A 22,885-nucleotide genomic window follows, 5' to 3' on the forward strand; every position below is an offset into this window, starting at 1 on the left:
ATTGTGGATCTCTGGCATGGTGGGTAGACTACCCGTAAGGACCCGCCTCTCCAATGTAAGGGTCCGTGTCATGACGCCTTTATCATTCAGGAACTTGGCGTCTGAATACACCTGATATTGCCCGTCGACACACCACCGGTTGGGCTGGTTGGCAACCGGGGTGAGAGCACGAGTCGGTGAGCCAGGAGTGGAATCAGAACTGCCAGCCTCATCAGACGAGGCAGACTGTGCAGCTGTGGCGGGTGCAGGGACTTCTGCGGACCCGGAGGATTCCTCCGACCATGAAACTCCTAAGGAGCCAGACGCTCCTTCTCCATGAGTAGCTGACCCAGAAGGTGTGCCGGTCAGTGTGCGCTCCTCATCAGACTGGAGACAGTAACTACGCCGGACGCCACCTTTTTGGGCGTGGCTCTAGTTGCCCGTGCAGCTCGTGATGGAGTGGCAGCGCCTGGGGGCACATACTCGGGATCATGCTCATCATCAGAGCCAATGACCAGGCGGGCAGACGGGGCGACAGACTTTGAACGCCCACGTGCGTAAACTAGGTCTTGTTTTGGTGCCATTAGAGATAGTACCTGTAAGGAATCAATATTAGTACTAGAAGGAGCAAACAAGACAAGTAAAAATGACACAAAATAAATATAAGAGTAAAGCTGGAATGATATTTCTATAGTAACAGTGAAACACGACGGACCAGGTGACGGCTCGTCGTGAGTATGACGAACCGTCATGGGGTCCGTCATGTCTTACTTAAAACTATGTTTATGTGGAGACCCCTGAAGGAAAGTCTCTGACAGTTATGACGGATAAGCAGGACGGACCATCGTGATGATGACGGTCTGTCGTCGATGTCCGTCGTGTGGTACTTAGAAAAAGTATGGAGACCCTTAGGAGAGGAGTCTCTTACCGTCATGATGGTTTGTGCTGGACGGACCGTCGAGGGTATGACGGTCCGTCGTAGATGTCCGTCAGAGGACACTTGGAAAAAGTTGGAGACCCTTAGGAATTGGATCTCTGACAACCAGAACGGTTGTACAGGACGGACCGTCGTGGGTATGATGGTCCGTCGTAGATGTCCGTAATAGGACACTTAGAAAAAAAATGTGAGACCCTTAGGATAGGGTCTCTGACAACCAGAACGATTGTGCAGGACGGACCGTCGTGGGAACGACGATCCATCGCATCTGTCCGTTGGTGGACACTTGGAAAAAAATTGGACAGTGGGGTGTTGGGGGTGTTGGAATGGACCCTATGACGGTCCGTCGTGGGTAAGACGGTCCGTCATCGAGGTCTCGTTCTGTCATTTAGTGATAAAACTGAGGATGCCACATTTATCCTTTGTGACTCACATGGAATACTAAGGGTTAACCTATATTTTTCTAACCCAAATACCTAGTAAACTAGCAATGCTAAAGTACCTATTTCTAGAGTTTAAACAAGGCAATTTGAGGATTCTCAACCTAGGTCAGACAAAATTTGGATCAAAGAATGAAAACCCATCAATAAGAAATAGGCTAATACTAATTGATAAACAAAAATGCAATGTAAATGGGTAGAAATCAGAGACACATACCTGAGAATTTGAGGAAAACAAGCAAGGGAGGTACTTGGTGATCAAGAACAGAACCACAGCAACCGAATCCGACCAGTAGAAAGGAGATATCCGGAATTGGGGAATTTGGGGAAGCGATCGGTTGATAGAGAAGGGAGGTAGGAAGTTGGAAGTTGAAAAGGGAGGTAAATGGGAGGAAGAGGGAAGGAAATGGGTGAAATGAAGGGGTGGGGGTTTTAAATGTTAAGAATTTTTTTAAAAAAAAACAGTCGGGTCGGGTCGGGTACGCTTCATTAATGACGCGACGAGTTGCCGATGATGGTCCGTCGCAGTTGCGACGGTCCGTCAATGGTCCGTCGCGTGTGCCCTAGTTTTGAAGATAAATGAAAGACGTACCTGGCACGACGGATTCATGCGACGATCCGTCGCGTGCGTGACGGGCCGTCGATGGGTCCGTCAGTGACTGTTGCAGAGTGATTTTCTGCAGAATTTCCTGGTGATGTGCCTGCAAATTTAAAATCCATTAGTAGAAAATGCTACCATTACTAGAAAGAAAAACTATAAGTATTGGGTTGCCTCCCAACCAGCGCCTGATTTAACATCGCGGCACGACTGAGGACACTTGATTACTCAACCTTCATCAAGATGGTATGCCTCGATCACTTTATTTGCCGATTCAGTATGCCCAAAATAGAGTTTTATTCGTTCTCCATTCACTTTAAACCGCACACCCTCCTTGGTTTCTAACTCAACTGCTCCATGAGGGAATAGTTGGGTAATCAAGTAAGGGCCAGTCCATTTGGACTTGAGCTTGCCCGGAAACAAACGCAACCTAGAATTGTTTAAAAACACCAAATCCCCAAACATAAACTCTCGTTTATCAATTTTTAGGTCATGGTGCTGCTTCATCTTTTCTTTGTAGGATATAGCAGATACCGATTGGAGCTCACCACTCTGCCTCATGGACCTACAAATGTTGAAGGTCGCTTCTTCATTGTTCAACCGAAATTTCATCTTCCCCTTTTACATATCAACTAAGGCTCTACCCGTAGCAAGGAATGGCCTCCCAAGAATAATAGGCACTCCAAAATCGACTTCACAATCAAGAATAACAAAATCTGCCAGAAATATGAATGACTCCACTTTTACTAGCATATCGTGGAGTTTTCCTATGGGCCTTTTTACTGTTCGATCGGCCATCAGTAGCCGCATCGCAGTGGGCTTTGGGTCACCCAAACCCAACTTCTTGTAAATCGAGAGGGGCATGAGATTTATGCTTGCCCCTAGATCACATAATGCTTTCGCAAAATGTAATGACCCGACTGTACAAGGAATAGTGAACGCACCCGGATTTTCTTTCTTTTGTACTAGAGATCTTGTAGCAATAGCACTACAATGCTGCATTCTATCATCATCCTCGAAAGTGACTGATCTTTTCTTTGTAACCAGATCTTTCATAAACTTGGCATAACCGGGCATTTGTTCTAGAGCTTCTACGAAAGGGACATTGATAGAAAGCCAACATTGTTATAAAACGCCGATGTTTACCATCCTCGGTATTTTTCACTAATCTTGGAAGAAAGGAGGGTGGTGGTCTAGGCATGGGAGTTACCTTTGTAGGCACTTCAGCATCTTTTCCCGTTTTATCTTCTACTTCACCACTAACCTCTACCACTTTATCATTATCCTTTCTCACCTTTTCCTCATTAGACGGCATAGGTGGGTCAATGGTTTGCTTACCACCCTGAGTAGTGATTGCCATACAGTGTGCATCATTTTTTGGATTTTGGACAATGTTGCTAGGAAGAGTGCCCGGTTACCGTGTGTTCACATTCGCAGATAATTGGGCCATTTGCAACTCAATCTGCTTAATCGATATTGCATGTGTATCGATTTTCTGCTCAATACCCGCTAAATCACTCCTTAACTCTTTAATGTGATCATCACTAGCGTCGAACATCCTCATCATTTTGTGCAACATATCCTCAACTCGCGCCATACTATCTCCACCATTCCTAGGAGTAACTTCACGATTTTGAGGAGGGACATAGGGCCCATTCCTATCATTTCTATTACCATAGTTACCCCTGTTGAAGTTGTTGTCACGGTTGTAGTTTCCATCTCGGACATAATGACGCTCACGGTTATAGTTACCATAGATCCAACCTTGGTTTCCTTGACCTTGGCGCCAATTCTCCTGATTTGAGCCTTGCGCACTCGGTCGGAAACCCCCCGTCTGCTCATTTACCGCATAGGAATCCTCCGTATAATAGCATTCATCATTTGATGGTGGTTTAGACAAGTAGTTAATTGCATTTATCTTTTCTGCACCACCAGTGATATGTTTTAATACCAACCCAAGCTCAGTTCTCATCTGATCCATCTCTTCACAAATCTCATCTGTGGCTGGGTTGTGAGTGGATTGCACTGGGAAGGTGTTTCTCCCAGTATCTGACTTCCTAGTACTCCAAGATTTATTGTTCCGGGATATTTTCTCTAACTTTCCAGCAATCTCAGCATAAGGACACTCCCCATAAGAACCACCCGCTATAGTATCCAATACCCCTTTATTATTATCATCCTGTCCCCGATAGAAGTATTCCTTCAGTGACTCATCATCTATGCGGTGATTGGGGACGCTTCTCAAAAATGAGGTGAATCTATCTCAAGAACTACTAACTGACTCTCCTGGTAGTGCCACAAAGTTGTTCACTCTGTCTTTGTGGTTTAGTTTCTTGGAGACCGGGTAGTAACGTGCTAAGAAAACGTCTCTTAGTTGGTTCCAAGTGAAAATTGAGTTATAAGGGAGCTCAGTGAACCAAATAGCAGCCTTTCCCGTCAGTGAGAGAGGAAAGACTCTTAGCCCTATTACATCTAAATCCAAATCAGGCCTCCCTACATAACTTTTACACACTGCCCTTACCTTAGCTATATGGGCATGTGGGTCCTCAGAAGGTAGCCCTGAAAACAAACCTCTAGCAGTGAGCATTTGCATCATACTACTAGTTATCACAAAGGTGTGGCCTGGTGGTAAAGGGGGCAAGACAAGAGGCCCATCAGAGTCTGCAATGTTATCATAGCCTCTGTAATATTCTTGGGAGCGTGGAGCGGGATTCTGTCCCCTTTGTTAATTTTCACCCGGATCATCGGGTAATAACTGACCATGAACATCAACCGGAGCAGGGATGTTCTGGTTTGGATCATCATCGTTAATACCCAAGTTTTGATTCATGTTGCGTAGTGTACGCTCTAATTCGTGATCGTAGAGAAACAAGGGTTCTCTTCCTCTCCGTGTATTTGGCATACAAGGAAGATAGTTTTGCAAGAATCAAAAACAATAAAACAAAGTAAAATCAAGAAAATATTGACTAAACTTTAGTAATAAGTTTAAGTTAATCTAAAAGCTACTTTCCCCGGCAACGGCGCCAAAATTTGATACGCTCAAACTTACTTCTCAAATAAGAAATAAAGCGGTCGTATCAAGTAAAGAACCCAACTAATGAGGTTGGGAACGTTCCCACGAGGAAAAATAGTTCAGACTTAACTTTAATCTATCATTACTATTATTCAGTCAATTGTTTCCTTAGAAAACAAAAGACAATAAAAGGGGAGTTTTTATATCTAAATGAATGAAAATAATTAGCTAAATTAAAGTAAACAATTAACAGGTTCAAATCTTGGAGTTTAATCAATTAATCAAAGTAACTAGGGTTTAAGTGTTCCCCACAGGTTCCTAACTTGATAATTCTAACTATAACAATTCTTTTTTAGTATCTTGCATGCAAAGATAAGTTATGTATTTCTAAATCCTTGGTCCGGCATCTAGAAAATTTCACTCCGCACCTTGGTCCGGCTACGTGTGTTGCTATACTAACCCTTATCTTTACCCCATATTAAGCATCGTATCCGATATTTGACTAAGTTATTACCTCGTACCAATCAATACTAGCCTATTAGATAGTATACACTAAATCTATGTTGATAATTCTTTTCCTATTATCTACCTCCTTAGTCCGGCAAGTAGCATTAAGGCGAGTTCTAACGTTGGTCATCCGTTAAAAAGACTTATAAACGAAAGAATTATCAATACATGCAAGACACTATTCTAGAATTGTTACTTTAATTAGGTTTTACCTCATTATTCGCTCATGGTTCCCACAACCCTAGTTATGGAGTTTAGTTACCCATAATCATAATCACAATATTCATATATTTAATATAAGAATTCATGCACTTACTTTGATGAGAAAGAAAAAAATCCAGAAGTTCACTTGATTAATCAACAAAATCACCAACAATCAATTACTGAAATTAATCCAAGACTAAAGATTCTCCAAAAGTGTAATAACAATCACAAAGTCTAATCCACAAAGAAACTCACAATAACCAAGAGTCTCCTAACAAAGAGTATAAAATAACCAAGAGTCTAACTCCAAAAACGAGGTTTTTTCCACTATTAATAAAAAACAAAAACCTAATAAAAGAAGGACTATAATTGCTAGAAATCTGTCAAAACGCGTCCGAGTCGACGGACCTCGTGACGGACCGTCGTGGTCACGATGGGCCGTCATGGCCTCCGTCATCCTATACTTCACAACTTCTTCTTCTGCTTTCTTCATTACCGTCGACGAACAGGTATGACGGACCGTTCCAAGCACGACGGTCCATTGAGGGTCTTCGTTCCATAACACTTAGACGTCTTGGAATTCGGATACTGGGACTACTCTCTGATCATCACGACGAACCAGCAGGACAGACCGTCGTGGCTATGACGGTCCGTCATGAACTTTGTAATCCCACACTTGGTCAGACTTCCCCATCTTCCTTCAGCAGCTTCACTACGATGCCACCTACAGACCGTCACAGGATCGACGGCCCGTCACAAGCTTCATAGGTGGTAAATTTTCTGCATTTCTTGCTCATAAACTTCCGCGTTTATCTTTAGACAGATTTCCTGCAAATAAAGAGAAATTCACATAAAAATCAATACAAAAAGGCTTTTGAACACACACTAAACTTAAGGAAAAAGCATTAAATATACCGTGAAACCACGGTATATCAGTTAGCTCATGTATTCAATGTGTATAGTTAGTTAGCCCAAAGTGTAATATTCTAGAAGCTTCCAGTTAATGTGTATATATACTTCACTGATGAAATAGAAACGTTCAAGCTTTGCATTCTACAAGTCGTCTTCTCTATTCTACTTCTTTACTGATTGTAATCAAAGCTTCCATTGTTTCAAGCTCGAACAGTGCATGAATTTTTGATATGGTATCAGAGCAATCTCGATACTGAGGTATTCATCTTCTTACGATCTGATCTGCGATTGCGTAGTTATGATCTGACCTGTGATTTTGTGGATTTTTTTCTCTCTCGTTGTTCATTGTTTCCTGCATTTCTTCTTCTTCTTTGTTCATCTATGGCTGATACTACAAGTTCTGATCAATCTGGTGGTTCCACCAGCAACACAATTGATTCCAATCATCCTCTCTATATGCATCCTTCTGATAATTCCGGAGCAATGCTTGTACCAGTTCAATTTGCTGGAATTGGTTTTCGTTCCTGGAGGCGTAGTGTTCTGAGATCACTTTTAGTGAAGAACAAGTTGGGCTTCATTAATGGGGATTGCCCACGCCCTCAATCCAATGATTCATCGTATAGACAATGGAGAGATGTGATGATATTGTTACCTATTGGTCCTGAATTCTCTATCTAAGAAAATTGCATATAGTGTTGAGTATGTCCAGGGTTCTGCAGATTATGGAGAGAACTGAAGATCGATATGAACAAACCAATCGTGCAAAATTGTACCAGATGCAAAGAGAAATTAACGCTTTATCGCAAGGATCTCTTGATATCATAGTTACTACACCAAATTGAAGAAGCTATGGAAAGATATCAGTATTTTGGATGCCAACGCTCAGTGCAGTTGCAGTTGTACTTGCGGAGCAAAGGTACTTGTTCACAAAGAAGAACAAGATAGAAGGTTAATCCAATTCCTCATGGGGTTGAACAAGATGTACACAATTATTCATGGGAGCATACTTATGATGAATCAACTGCCAGCCCTCAAGCCTTTTCTCTGTTAGTCCAGGATGAACACCAAAGGGAAATTAAACCTTCTAACCATTTTAATGTAGAAGCTACTGCTACTACTACTTTACATGCTGGAAACATCAGCCTTCATCAAATATCAAGTCTACTTCATCCTACCAGACAAACTATGCTCCTAATAGCTCACATAGTCACTCTCAGCTTCAATACAAGGAAAAATTTTGCACTTACTGCTATAGGAATGGTCATCTTGTTGAGAAGTGTTACCAAGTCCATGGATATCCAACTAGTTCAAATCCAAATCAAAGAAACAATCCAACTCCGAGGCCTAATACTTTTCACAAAGGAAATCAAATGAACAATAAGGGATCTGGCAATAATGTTGTAGCAAATGCTAATTGCACACCCGAATTTACCCCTGGTAGAAGATCAGATGAGGAGATATATAATGTGAGCCTTACCAAACACCAATATGGTCATGTTCAAGGCATGCTTCAACAATTCCACAAGCAACATGAGAATGAAGGATCCAACGACATGCTAATGACCAGCAATTGACTTTGCAGGTATCATAGTTTGGACGTCCTCTATTGATTTTAGAAAACTGTCATGTAATTGTTTCAAAAACAAATCTGACTCATGGATATTAGACTCGGGAGCCTCCAACCACATGGCCTTCAATATCTATCTACTACACAATATCACACTTTTACCATATCCTTTGTTAGTTGCCTAGCCTAATGGATACAAAGTTAAGGTGACCCAAGTTGGTAGTGTGACATTAGGACCCATGATCATTTTAGATAAAATTCTGTATGTGCCATCTTGTAAATATAACTTGATTTTTATTCATACTCTGACTGCACACTCAAAATACACTGTTAGATTCACCAAAACTTCTTGTTCCATGCAGGCCACTCAATTTAAAGGTCTCTGGTGATTGGTAGTGCAGAAGAGGGTCTCTACTTCCTGTGTCCAAGTTGTTTGAAGAACTTTTTCAATTTTCAGAATGTAGTAGTGTAATTCCATGTGATTTTTGGAATAACTGTAGTAACAGACAATCTATTCATTCTTTAGATAACAAGCAATATACTCATATTCTCAATAAGAAAATGTATCTGATTCTATTTCATGTCTAGTCTCTTGTGCTTCTAATTCTCAACCATGTGTTGGAAATCATGTAGACATTGTGTGGCATAACAGATTGGGACATGTCCCTTTTGTCAAAATGAGAGATATTTCCACTATCCCTGTCAAATTCTCAGCCAAATAACCTTTTATGTGTTCCATTTGCCCTAATGCAAGACAAGAAAGACTACCTTTTAAACCAAGAACCACACTAACATCACACAATTTTGAATTGCTACATGTTGACTTGTGGGGGCCTTATCATACACCAGTACATAACCACTTTAAGTATTTCCTCACCATTGTGGATGACTTTAGTAGGTCCACTTGGACTCAACTATTAAGTGCTAAGAGCAATGCTTTACAAACTCTCAGACTTCATTGCTATGATGGAAAACCAATTTGAAACCACTTTCAAAACAGTGAGAACAGACAATGGTCTAGAATTTATCAATATAGAGGCTACCATTTTTTCCAAACCAAAGGTATACTTTACCACAAAACTTGTCCCTAAACACCACGACAAAATGGTGTGGTGGAGAGAAATCACAAACACCTTCTTGAGACTGCTAGAGCATTGTTGTTTTAGTCTAAGCTACTTGTTAAATATTGCGGAGAATGCATTCTTTGTGCAACTTATATAATAATAGGCTCCCATCCAATGTGCTAAACAATAAATGTCCCTATGAAATGATATACCACAAAAAACCCTCTATTCACACATGAGAAGTTTTGGATGTCTTTGTTACCCTACTTTACCCATACCTCATAGAGTTAAGTTTGAACCAAGAAGTTTTCCTCATATTTTCATTAGATATCCTCACGAGACAAAAGGGTACAAAGTCCTAAATATGTCCATGGGTAAAATATATGTCTCCAGAGATGTTTTTCATGAAAAAAATTCCTTCTAATAATTCCCCTTCAAAAACAACTAGTTCACCCATTTTACTGTGGCATTCACCTCATTTCATTGATTTTTTGGATTTTTTTTATAAGAATGGCACACAGGACACTCTAAATAGTTCAAATGGTCTTAATGCTGCTTGTGACTCGTCACCTAATCCCACTGCATCCATGCCTTCCCCATCTGTACCACATGCACCCTTAATTGTTAACCAACATCATGTTCTCCCACAAACTGAGCCTAGGATATCAACTAGATGTCACAAACCTCCAAAACATATGAATGATTATGTTCACTGTATACCTCCACTTAAACCACCTGTATCTCAAACTCAAACACTACCCCTTCCCGTCAGGCTCTTTTCTCTAATCACCATCACTTGGCTCATAGTGCTCTAATTCCTGCTAGTCAAGATATTGTTAGAAATATTTTCATTGACAGGGAACCAACTTCATATGAAGAAGCTGTCATTGATCCTCTATGGTAGATTGCCATAACACAAGAGTTTGATGCCTTACACTCAAATTGCTCTTGGGATTTAGTTCCAGTTCCCCTTGGGAAGAAAGCTAGAGGATGCAGGTGGGTCTACAAGGTGAAACACAAGGCAGACGAAAGCATATAAAGACTCAAGGCCTGACTTATTTTCAAAGGTTATACACAGCAAGCAGGCATTGTTACACTGAGACTTTCTCCCCTGTAGTGAAAATGACTATAGTCAGGGCCTTATTGGTCATAGAAGTTAAACAAGGGTAGACTATGTATCAGCTGGACATAAATAATGTCTTCCTTCATGGTGATCTATATGAGGAAGTGTACATGAAAGTACCACCTGGACTTGCAGTCTAGTCTCCTAATTTGGTATGCAAGTTGAACAAGTCCCTTTATGGACTCAAGTAGGCTAGTAGACAATGGTATGGTAAGCTCACTGAAGCTTTATGTTCTAGGGGATATGCTCACTCTATGTATGACTATTCTCTATTCTACAAGAAGACAACAACTTCAGCAGTTTATGTGGCTGTGTATGTTGATGATATAGTCCTTACAGGTACAGATGCTGATGAGATAGCAGATTTGAAAGTTTATCTAAACGACAAGTTCAAGATTAAGGATTTGGGATTAATTCACTATTTCTTGGGAGTTGAGGTGCTTCACACAGATCAGGGAATTATTGTCTCACAAAAAAATTTTGTACTTGATTTACTGAAGGAGTATGACTGTTTGCATCTGAGCTCCTTATCTTCCCTTCTTGATCCCAGTATCAAGCTGAGAGCTAAGGAAGGTCCAGTTCTGAGTGATAGTACTTACTATAGAAAGTTAGTTGGAAAACTCAACTTCCTTACAAACACAAGGTTTGATATTGCTTTTAGTGTTCAACACTTAATCCAGTTCATGCAGAACCCTAGAGAGCCACATTTGCAGGCTGTTTTTCACCTTGTAAGATACTAGAAGTCTGATCTTACATTGGGTTTGTTTTTGTCCAAAGATGCAGATTTTTCTTTGAAGGGCTACTGTAATTCAGATTGGGCCTCATGTCTAGATTCTAGGAAGTCTGTGAGTGGATTTATAGTATTACTTGGGGGCAGTCCAATATGCTGGAAGTCAAAGAAGCAAGAAACTATCTCCCTATCATCAGTAGATGTTGCATACAGATCACTCAGGAAAGTTATAGGTGAATTAGTTTGGCTAAGTTGACTGCTTACTGAATTGGGTGTTCCCTATCCAAAGCTTATTCCTTACTGAATTGGGTGTTCCCTACACATAGCCAAGAATTCTGTTTTTCACGAAAGAACCAAACACATTGAGGTAGACTGTCACTTTGTGAGACATGTCTTACAATTATAAGGACTTATCTCATTGTATCATATTGCTACACAAGACCAGTTGGCTGACATATTGACCAAAGCCTTAACAGGAATCAAGCACTCTTCTATCCTTGACAAGTTGGCATTGTTATCTTCACCTCCAACTTGAGGGGGTATTAAGTATTATATTACACAACTACAGCTCATGTGTTATATTATACAGTTCACATAGTTAGTTATTGAATTGGTTAGAGAGTTAGTTAGCTCATGTATTCAATGTGCATAGTTAGTTAGCAAACTTCCAGTTAATGTGTATATATACTTCACTGATGAAATAGAACCATTCAAGCTTTGCATTCTACAAGTTGTCTTCTCTACTCTACTTTTTTACTGATTGTAATCAAAGCTTCCATTGTTTCAAGCTCAAGCAGTTCATGAATTTTTTATAATAATTATTTAGCCAACATGAGTTGTTTGACATAGAAATCGAATCGATTATGGTAGTGCATCCTATTACCTCCTGAAGATAGGAAACTAGATGTCCCCACACTGATTTGCAGGACTCTACTAAACATTTTCTCTGATACCAATGATATCTGACAACCCATAACTCTAATACCAACTAATCATGATCCGATTTCATAGATCATGATGACACCTACTATATCCTACCAATAGGTAAGCATAATCTACAGTCAAAAACAAGAAGCAAAAAACTATCAGAAAATAACAATAAGTAGAAACATCCATAAAGTAATGAGAATAAAGAGGAATTATCAACATAAATACGACCATGAAATCATCCCCTAAGACCTGAAATCAATCAGTAATTGAGCATCTAGTCTAAATAAGAGTACAAGAATTTAACAAATACAATAATAGCAGAATTGTATTTGCTATAGTGAAACCGACCTTGTGGAGACATTATCTTTAGTTGATCTTTCCAAAATATGAAAGTAATCTATCCAATTGTTAGAATCAACACCTTGATTTTCTGACATTATCTCAATATCGAAATTATCAAGCTATAGCAATTCATCCCAATCATTTCATTCGTTCAACGAATAATCGTTTGAACTCGGTAAAGCTATAAAAGAAAAGTACGTGTGTATGTTCCTTGAAATAATTAGTTAGAATTTGTAGATTAGTCACTTGAATTCAATACATCGAAATGATTTTCTCTATTGAAGTTCATTGAAGTAGCTGGTGGAGCTTGTTGTTTTTGGGATCAATATTTCTGCGTAAGAAACATAAAGATGAAAATTGTTAGGAAAGTTTGACATAACCACAAATAATAAATGTCATAACTAGCTACTTATGACAGAAGCCCATGCACTAGTCTAGTTATAATATTTATGATTTTGAGGTTTTGTTGAACTTTCCTAATATTTTTAACTTTATTGTCCCTTAGCAAAAATATTGATCTCAAAATCAATAAGCTTCATATGTCCAATCAAGTGCTTCAATGAACTTTGACAGGAAACATCATTTCTTGTATTGAATTCAAGTGATTTCTGTACGAATTTTACTGAATTATTTTAAGAAGCATACATACCTCTATCACCTAAGTTTTGTTTGATAGCTTTGTCGAGTTCAAATGATTATTCCTTAAATTCATAAAATAAATTGTTAGAACTTGACGATTCGGACGCTAAAATAATGCCTAAAAACAAGGTGTATAATATAACAATTGATCAGTTTAGGTTCATATTTTTTGAAGCTCAACTAAAGATAATGTCTCGATATGAACCATTATAGAAGAGGTGCTCCGGTCTCCAATGTTGGTGTTGTACGTGTACCCAAACAGCAACTTCAATTAGTATTAATGTCAATATCAAACCTCCTAACTTTATCATCAGTGGAGAGTCTATTATGTATGATAAAGCAAAAAAAAGTGCATTCGACCCAAAAATCTCAATTTAAAAATGTTAAGAGCTATTTGGAGTGTAAAAAGTGGGTTTTGCAAAATTAGAGTTAAAAAATAATAACATAGATAATTTTTTTTCTTAAATGATAATGACATAGATGAATCAAACTTTTAATAGATGACATAAATGAGTTTTTTCTAAAAGTTCGATATCATATTGAGTTTTTTTCCTTTTCTTAAACTCTGTGTCAAATCTAATTGATTCGACTCCTAAAAGGAGCTCGAGATTTAGGAATTCTAATAGCAATTTTAACAGCGTCATTGAATTATCGAGACGAGATTTTGAGTTGAGTGCATTCACTCCATCTCCCGTAACACCAGCATACAAATAAAAAAAAGATTTTACACTAATAACCCATTTAATATAAATATTTTTTGTTGCAAAATATTTTATTTACAATACCAAAATTTAATTTTGATTTTTATATGGATAACGTCATGGATTTATTTGTAATTACTACAACAAAAAACCCTGAAAAGACAATCAAACTCAAAACACAAATTAAAATTCACAAAATAAATTTTTAAAATTAATTTTCTAACAAGTTTTTACGTTCGAAGAAGTTTCAACAAAATTACAAGTTATGTCCTTTCATCGGCGTGTTGAATTAAAATTGAGATATTGTTAAATTCTATCACAAAATTCATTTTCAGATGAAGAATTAGCCTTGAACAGATTCCGAGTTTCGATTGTAAATGTTGGATATTTTGGGTTTGAAGACTACGGACACTATCGATTTCTCGCTACTTGAATTTTGTTATATCAAAGTAAGGACCCGCTTTAGTCTTACAATCCTGATCACGCATGTTTCTTACTTCAGCAACACTCTTTACTAAAGCACTCACTTTTGTTTGCTCTCTTACTTTCTTACTTGGTTTGTTACTTTGTTTCTTGCTTGATTTCTTTCTTTGTTTTTTTTTTTGTTACAACTCAAATGGACCACCTCTATTTATAGGTGGTGATGGAAGAATCTAGCTAAGGATTTTGCTACTATATTCTAGAATGTTCTTCTTCCTATTTCTAAAACTACCTTTTCTAGAACATCTCTAGACTTTTCTATCTAAAATACTCATTCTAAAGTTCTTCCTATATTCTTTATAACTCTTGAATATTCTAGATTCTTCTTTGAAATGTCTTGGAGATTAATTAAGTTGATGATGATTTCTTAACAGTAAATAGTATAAATGATACTGTGGTTATGAGAAAAGAGTGTATTGCAGATCGAGAGAATTGTGAAAGTTGAAAAATTGAATAGGACAAAATTAAAAAATAATACTCCCTCCGTCTCATTTCATGTAAGCAGTGGTTGATCCAGGATTCGATGATTGTGTGTGCTCAATTTTTTTACACTTGCTACCCAAATTATTTTTAGAAGTTTACCACTAATATTTTTATAATTTAATTAATAAATGAAATACAAAAATGGAAAAGTGGAAAAACAAAAAGAAATATAAGCAAAATTTTTAAAAAGAAGAGAAGAAATTTTTGTTGGCCTTTTTCAACAAAAAAAAAGGAAAGTGGAAAAACAAAAAGAGATATAATCGAAATTTTTAAAAAGAAGTCAAGGAATTTTTGTTGGCCTTTTTTCAACAAAAAAAAATAGATGTTGATGCAGGGGTTCGAGCCCTCGATGAAGAGCACCAGCATTCCCAAAAAATGACATCAATGAGTGCTAAAGCAAATCTTATATAAAATTTTCAGTATTTTCTATATAGAATATAAAGTACCGTCGGGGTAAATGGGTGCTCGAGCACCCGAAATTGTACACGTGGGTCCGCCCCTGCATGTAAGGTAGTTTGACTCGACACAGAGTTTAGGAAAGAAAAAAAGAATTTTAATATTTGTTGTCCAAAATGAATAATAGAATTTGTGTTGTTGTAAATCATTTGATTAATAGTTAAAAAAAGATTTTATAGTTAAATTGTTACTTAATATAGAAATGTATTATTCTTTTTGGATCACAAATTTTTAAGTCTTTTTTTTAAACTCTGTGTCGAGTCAAACAACCTCAAATAAAATGGAACGAAGAGAGTATATATAAGAGTTATTTTGTTTCTTAAAAAGTCAATTCCCTAAATGGTCATCCAAGTTAAGAGAATTGCCTTGAAATATCATTTATGTTTCTTTAGGACCAAAATATCACTCAACTATCACTATTTTCCTCCAAATATACTTGACACTTCAAAATCATCACTCTCTCCTAGTTGGCATGACATGTCATTAAAGTCTTTCTTTAATAATAGACTAATTTAATTCATTGAACCCATCTAAATAAAATGATGGTCATATTATTTTTAAATTTTTTTTATTAGTTTATTAAGAATAAATTTTCATACTTAAAATCTTTTATCATAATTAAACTTTTTATTTTCTAATGTTATGAAGAATACATTTTTAAAATGTACTATAATTTTATAAATTTTGGATACTTATAGACACATACATTCAAAAAAATATTGATATACAAATCACTCACATGAACACTAATTTACATCAATTGATCATAAGTTGTATACATCAATTGATCATAAGTTGTATAATGACAATAGTACTAATTGTGTATTTGCAATTCATGCTTTCGATATATATTTTTTTTGGAAAAAAAATGAATAATATTATATTTTTTATCCATTAGAAATACTAAATACCACAAAAGTCTCCTTAAGTTCTAGTTGATATGCTCTGTCATTAAATTATCATTTAAAAAAATAATAGATCTATTTAATTCAGCAAACTTATGTCTCTACAAATAAATATATAAATTACATGAGAATTTATGAAGATTATAAGAAAAATAATTTATAAAGTCTAGTAACTTATTTATTGTCACCAAACAAAATTCAATAAAAAAATCTTTGTGTGCATTTACCTGATAATTCTAAAGTTCCTAACTAAATTATTTGAAAATTTTAAGCAATTTGTTTTATATAAGTATTTAAATAAATTTGTAAGGTTGACAAAAAAATTGGTAAGAAAGAGAAAATTATTATTTAACCTTATTTATTTTTATTTTTATTTTTATTCTTTTATTCTATATTATATTATATTATATTATAACTTTTCATACAACTAAACATCAATAAATAAACTAATAATTAATTGAATTTCCAAATTTAATTCACCAATATACATATAATATGAAATTAATATACTGATAAATAAAAATAAAAATTTTATTTTCTATAAATATTATTCACTTACTATTTTCTTTTTTAGAAAAGACAGTGTAAGTATATATCGATTTCAAAGCACCCAAATAATTATTTTTTTAATAATTAATTGACCTTCACTATTTATTGATTCTTTATACAATTTATGATTAATTGAAGTAAATAAGCGTTCATGAGTGATTTGTATATCAATATTTTTTTTTTGAATGTATGTGCTTATGAGTTTCAAAATTGATGAGATTATAGTACGTTTTAGAAACGTATTCTGCATAACATAAACAAATAAAAAGTTTAATTATGATAAAAGATTTAAGTATGAAAATTATTCTTAATAAATTAGTAAAAGAAAATTAAAAATAATATGATCATTATTTTAGTTAAATGAGTTTAATGAATTAAATTAGTATATAACTAAAAAAACACTTTAATGACATGTCATATCAATTGGGAGAGAGTGATGCTTTTGAAGTATCAGGTATATTTGGAGGAAAATAGTGATAGCTGAATGATATTTTGATCCTAAACGAAACATAAATGATATTTCAAGACAGTTCCCTTAACTTGGGTGACCATTTAAGGAATTGACTCTTTCTTAAATCGTTTATTTATGTTTCCCACCCCACCCCACACCCTAAATTAAATAAATTAAATTTTAAACCTGTCATGTCAAAGGTGGTTGTGGAGTTATTTGATCGTTACATATGGAATCAATTGACCAAGACCTAACAATCTCCAAACTTAATAATTAATGATTAATTAATTGATCAGTCTAATTTGTCACAGAGGAAACTCTTTTCCCCTAGAAATAGAGCGAACATACAAAAATATATAAAAAAAAAATCAAAGTCAGAAATTCAATTAAAAGTATTTCAAATTTAATATTTTATATATATATATATATAATAATTTTAATTTATATACTTTTATAGTATCTTTCTAATAAAAAATATTAGTCTGATCACCTTTTACTAAATATTGTTACGCCACTGTGTGCTGCCCAAATTAGACTCTTCAGTCCACATTCTACAACATTTCTAGCTAACATCATTGAACTCTCACGTTGAATTTGAATAAACAATTAGCCATCTTCATTGGTCAAAAGCGAGCCCACTAGTTAACTACTATAAATTGGCAAATAAAGAGAACAACAATACAAACTCAACTAGCAACACAATATAATTTAGTTTCTTCTCTAAGATTTATCATTGTACATTAGTTTTTTAAAAACTATATACGATAAAGTCGCTTATATATCATCGTTAGTTTATAATCAATTTATTACACAAAAACACATCATTTTTGTGCTTGTAATTTAAAATAATGGCGAGATTTGTGAATTTTGTTTTACTTCTAATTCTTTTGGTTGCTTCGATTAATCTTTTGGTTTCTGAAGCACGTGTTCTTAATATTTTGAAGATTCATGGTCTAGATTCTGACGCTGGCTCTAACTCTAGTGAAAAAGGATCATTTGATTGGTCAAGTCTGGGTAATATTAAAGATGAACCTAATCCTGAAGTTCGTCATAAGTTTATAAACAGTCAAACACTTGGAGGAATTAAGGCAGGCCCTAGCCCTGGAGTAGGACACAAAATTGTCACCGGCAATCACCAATAGTGACATTAATTTTTGGGTTACCATGATTTTTTATTACTAATATTTATTATTTGTTCCATTCTTTGCATGCTCTCTTGTTAGCTAGGGGGTTTTGGAATGCAAGTTAAAATTTTTAATAAATTTATGATTTGAATTAAAATTATTAAATTTTACGAAACTTATACTTTTCATGCTAGCTACGCCTCAAGCTACTTGTATCGGCCATGCTAATTACAGCAAATGAAAAGATTTCTTAGTATGGTTTTGTGCTATGATTGTATAATGCTGCCACAGCTGATATATCAATATATCATTTATGATTTGATTGATAATTAAGACAAAAATGAATACATTAGTATTCTAAGGAATTTTTGTATTGACAATATAAATATTAAGTTATTTACAAGAATTTGGCTATTCAAGTTTCTTCTAATTGTTTGATAATGCTAAATAAAATATATTAGTAATATTTATATTAGTTATGTTTTATTCTTATTCTTTTTTTGAAAGGTGTATTAAAAAACAATATGTATTGTATAAAAAAGAATTATTTATATAAATATCATTCACAATTTTAGTGAAAAATATATAAAAATAATTTTGAGAAATAATTATGTCTTTAAAATGCTAATATATGCATTAAATCTCTTTTGATTACTAACGCCATAATATAGATAATTAATGCAAATATTAGTTATATGTGAAAAAGCTCGCCAAATAAGATAGTACAAATTATCTAAAGATAATGCATGCAAAAGTTTTGCTAATACAATTCTCTACAAAACTACCATTTTCTTAGTCATAATATTACGCTTATAGCTATTTGTTTTTTGAGTTCATAATCATTAGTGATATTTTTACTCTTCAATTATCATTTTACTTGTGCTAATTATAGTTTAGGATGATTTGTTAGGACTTGACATTTAGTCATAACTAGCTTTAGTCTGTATATGTTAATTTAAATTATTTTTGAGACGAGGATCTATCGAAAAATAATTTCGGAAAAAAATTTCTCATTTTTCAAATTAAAACCAACATAAGCTATCTTCCTTCCTTACCCAAAGTCTGGTAGCTACGGAAGCACATAACACGTGTCAGTTTACAGGTCCCTTTAATTCAAAATCGAAGAATGTTGTTAACCCCTCTACTTCCATTTCCGTTCATTTCAGTCCCCAAAAATTTCCCACATCTAAAATCCCCGTCATTCTTCCTAATACGATCCTCATCGTCATCGCCAATGGACACCAATCCACAACCGAAAAAGGTAGCTGTCTGCGGCGGCGGAGTAATCGGAGTTTGCACCGCCTACTTCCTATCCAAAAACGGCGCATCCGTAACTCTAATCGAACAATCCTCCGTCGCCTGCGCCGCCTCCGGTAAAGCCGGTGGTTTCCTCGCTCTAGATTGGTGCGACGGCGGTCCTGTCGCGTCTCTCGCACGCGCCAGCTTCAATCTACACCGCTCACTCGCTCAAGAGCTTAATGGATCAGAATCCTACGGTTATCGTCCACTCACTACTCTAAGTGTCTCCATCACCGAATCATCATCTTCTTCGTCGAATCGAACCGGGCCGATTCCGTCTTGGGTTGATGGCCCAGCTAAAAGCCCACGAACAATTGGATCAACTGACAGTACGGCCCAAGTCCATCCAGAGATGTTTACGAAAAGGCTACTGTCAAAAGCGATGGAGGATTATGGAGTTGAGCTTGTGATTGGTAAAGTGGAGAGAGTGGAAATGGCGGAGGGAAAAACGAGAGGAGTTGTACTAGAAGATGGAAGAGAGATTGATGCTGAAGCAATTGTGTTGGCAGTTGGGCCTTGGAGTAAGAGGTTTTCTATTTTGGGCTCGCTTTTTAGGGTTTATGGAATTAAAGCCCATAGTATTGTACTGGAGCCGAAAGAAGCCAATAGGATCACGCCACATGCACTCTTTCTCTCTTATTATCCAGCCCAAGGTGGAAAGCCCATGGACCCTGAAGTATATCCTCGTCCGACAGGTACTATCCTATCCATTTTTATGTTGTATAAATAATAACTCCCTAACAACTATTTGTAGCTATATGTTAGAGGGAGGAGGAAGGAAGGAGGAGAGCGAGACTGAGAGAGGCAAGCGAGAGAGAAAGAGGTTGGAGAGAGACGAAATGTATATATGTATATTTATCATATAATTGTATATATACACATAGGCATTTGTATATCTGGCGAGTGAAATTTAAAGAGAGAGGAGATGCGAGCAAGAAAGAGCAAAGAGTAGACAAAGGCTAATTGTATTTGTATATCTGTCATATAATTGTATATATATATATATATAGATACTTTGTATTTGTATATTTATAAAAGAGGACATGCTACGTTAGTACACCTATAATCAAAATGTGTCTCGTAATTAATTCAAATTATAGCTATGTTAACTACTTAACTAGTATATATTTATATTTTCACGTAATTTTTACTTCAATCAATTGCACGTGCATTAGAAAAAATAAAAGCACCCAATGTATAACCAATACATTTTATTTGATATTATGGTACGTATAATGCAAAAATTTCAAAGCATACATTAGCATGTTTTAAAGATTTAATTGTCCCTCGAAATCTTTTATCTTTTCTATTCTAGGTCCTTTTCACTATATTTGTGGAGGTTTTCTTTTGTAAATAAAATATTTTTTTAGAAATTATCCAATGTCTGTTATTTTAATATACCAAATGAAACAATGTTAAGAAATGGTTCTAATACATCTTATTCAACATTATTTCTATACACTCTACCAAGCATTTCTATGTGTATTACAATTTGCAGAGGCAGACATAGGGGAAGTATAAATATATATATGTAAAAATCTTAATAAGTATTAGATTTAAATTCATAATTTTAGCACTACAATGAGCTCAATGATGAGAATTTTAAAAGTTGAACCTGTTAAGTTTAAATTGTGGGATCCGCCTCTGGCAATTTATGTTCAAAGAATGATCTCTCAATTATATTTGGCACAACAAAGTAGTGTATTAGCTTTAATATAGAGTGACTTAAGTTTGACAATTTCTTTAAAAATATATAGTGATGTTGTTTAAACTAGTGAGTCATATATAGTCGGAAAGGCATTTTAACTTCACTATTAGAGACAATGGTGAGCTAGTTCCTTCATATGTGTGTATAATAGTGCATTCATTTATTAGGCTATCATCGTAATCGTGTGCTATTAGTTGGTTGGCCCTGTTGCCAAAAAGACAATGTTTTGTTCCATGTTCATTTTATTCTTCTCTAGTTCTCTAAAGCTTAAGCCTACATGTATGCTATTGTTTGATGGTGATAATTCACGATGTACACGAGTGATGCATCCATTTCTTGAGTTCGTATCCATGAAATAAAACGGGTAAAGATTCTTCACCATGTTGAAAGATGGAGAATGTTCCCTGCCAATTATTGTTTGGTTCTGTTTTCAGTAATATTGAAGTGAAAGTGTGTTTCTTTTTTAAAATTTATTTCCAAAATGAACGAAACATATGTCTTGTTTTCGTATACAAATCAAGGATTTGATTGTGTTAGAATGTTATGTTTTACATGTTCTTCAGGGGAAGTTTATATATGTGGAATGTCTGCTCAAGCAGAGGTTCCAGACGATCCAGAGCAGATAACTCCAGTTCCCGAATCAATAAACACGCTTAAGAGAGTGGCTTCTAGTGTGTCAAGCCATTTAGTTGAAGGGAAAGCGACTGTGAAGGCTGAACAAGCATGCATCTTACCTTGCAGCGAAGATGATGTGCCAATTATCGGAGAAGTTCCTGGTATAGAAGGCTGTTATGTCGCCACTGGACATAGCTGTTGGGGAATTCTCAATGGTCCTGCCACTGGTGCAGCTATGGCCGAACTCATTTTGGATGGACGTGCTAGCATAGTTGATCTTAGCCGATTTAGCCCTGCAAGATTTGCTAGCGCTGTGAAGAAGTAAGATGTTTCCACACAAATCATCTAAAAGAGGAAAGATGGCTTCATAAACTTGGCACTGCAAGAAGCGAAGAGGTAATTTGTTGAATGAAGAACTTGGAAGTTGTTTTTTAAGTGTCTCGAAACTATTGCCTCGATGTTGAGAGAAAATTACATTTCATTATCGCCACTGTAATTATCGAGTCTGTCCAAGAAAATAAGGTCTTTATGTAGAGACGGACTCAGAATTTAAAGCTTATGAATTCATAATTCTAATACTTTTAAGTTACGGGGTTCTAAATCAATAATATATTACACGTTTATGGTCCCTCTCTGCACAGAAAGCATGTTGATCCACAGTTTGTGTCCCAGAAGCAGAATGTTACAAAATGATACACTTCTATATCCGTAGTTATTTAATTTTACACATCTCATTTTATTCTTGATGGAATGCTTTTATATATCAGAGAAATATCATTACATTTATGAGTGTATAAAATTGAACTGAAAATTGAACTAAATTGCAAATCGAGGCGAAATCGAAAAAAAAAAAAATTCGACTAGTGATTTAGTTTGACTTGGTTTGGTATTGGGAAAAAAAGTCGAATATATGTGAATTGGTTTGGTTTTAACTAAAAAAACAATTCGAGATCAAACCAATCCGATATTATACATGTAATTTTAAAATTTTATTTTATACATAACTACGCCACTGTAATAACATAGTAAGGTGAATAAGTTTTCAAAAATGTTCTCTCCAAATTTAATGAAAATAGTTTATTCTTCTCGATTTTTGGTATCCATATATCAATATCATTAATTTTATTTT

General features: G+C 35.6%; 2 protein-coding genes across 2 annotated transcripts; both read left to right on the plus strand.

The window, feature by feature from the left end:
• Positions 1-17,771: 17,771 nt before the first annotated feature.
• Positions 17,772-18,417, plus strand: LOC107012290. The gene has a single exon (XM_015212092.2). It carries the CDS (start codon positions 17,859-17,861, stop codon positions 18,150-18,152), a length of 294 nt encoding a protein of 97 aa, XP_015067578.1. The 5' UTR covers positions 17,772-17,858; the 3' UTR covers positions 18,153-18,417.
• Positions 18,418-19,086: 669 nt separating this feature from the next.
• LOC107012291 (putative oxidoreductase TDA3) lies at positions 19,087-22,384 on the plus strand. Its single transcript, XM_015212093.2, has 2 exons — positions 19,087-20,128; positions 21,705-22,384. Exons 1-2 carry the CDS (start codon positions 19,261-19,263, stop codon positions 22,079-22,081), a joined length of 1,245 nt encoding a protein of 414 aa, XP_015067579.1. The 5' UTR covers positions 19,087-19,260; the 3' UTR covers positions 22,082-22,384.
• The last annotated feature ends 501 nt before the right edge of the window (positions 22,385-22,885 follow it).

The sequence above is a fragment of the Solanum pennellii genome, chromosome 3 (assembly GCF_001406875.1).
Source record: "Solanum pennellii chromosome 3, SPENNV200".
Classification (NCBI taxonomy): Eukaryota; Viridiplantae; Streptophyta; class Magnoliopsida; order Solanales; family Solanaceae; genus Solanum; species Solanum pennellii.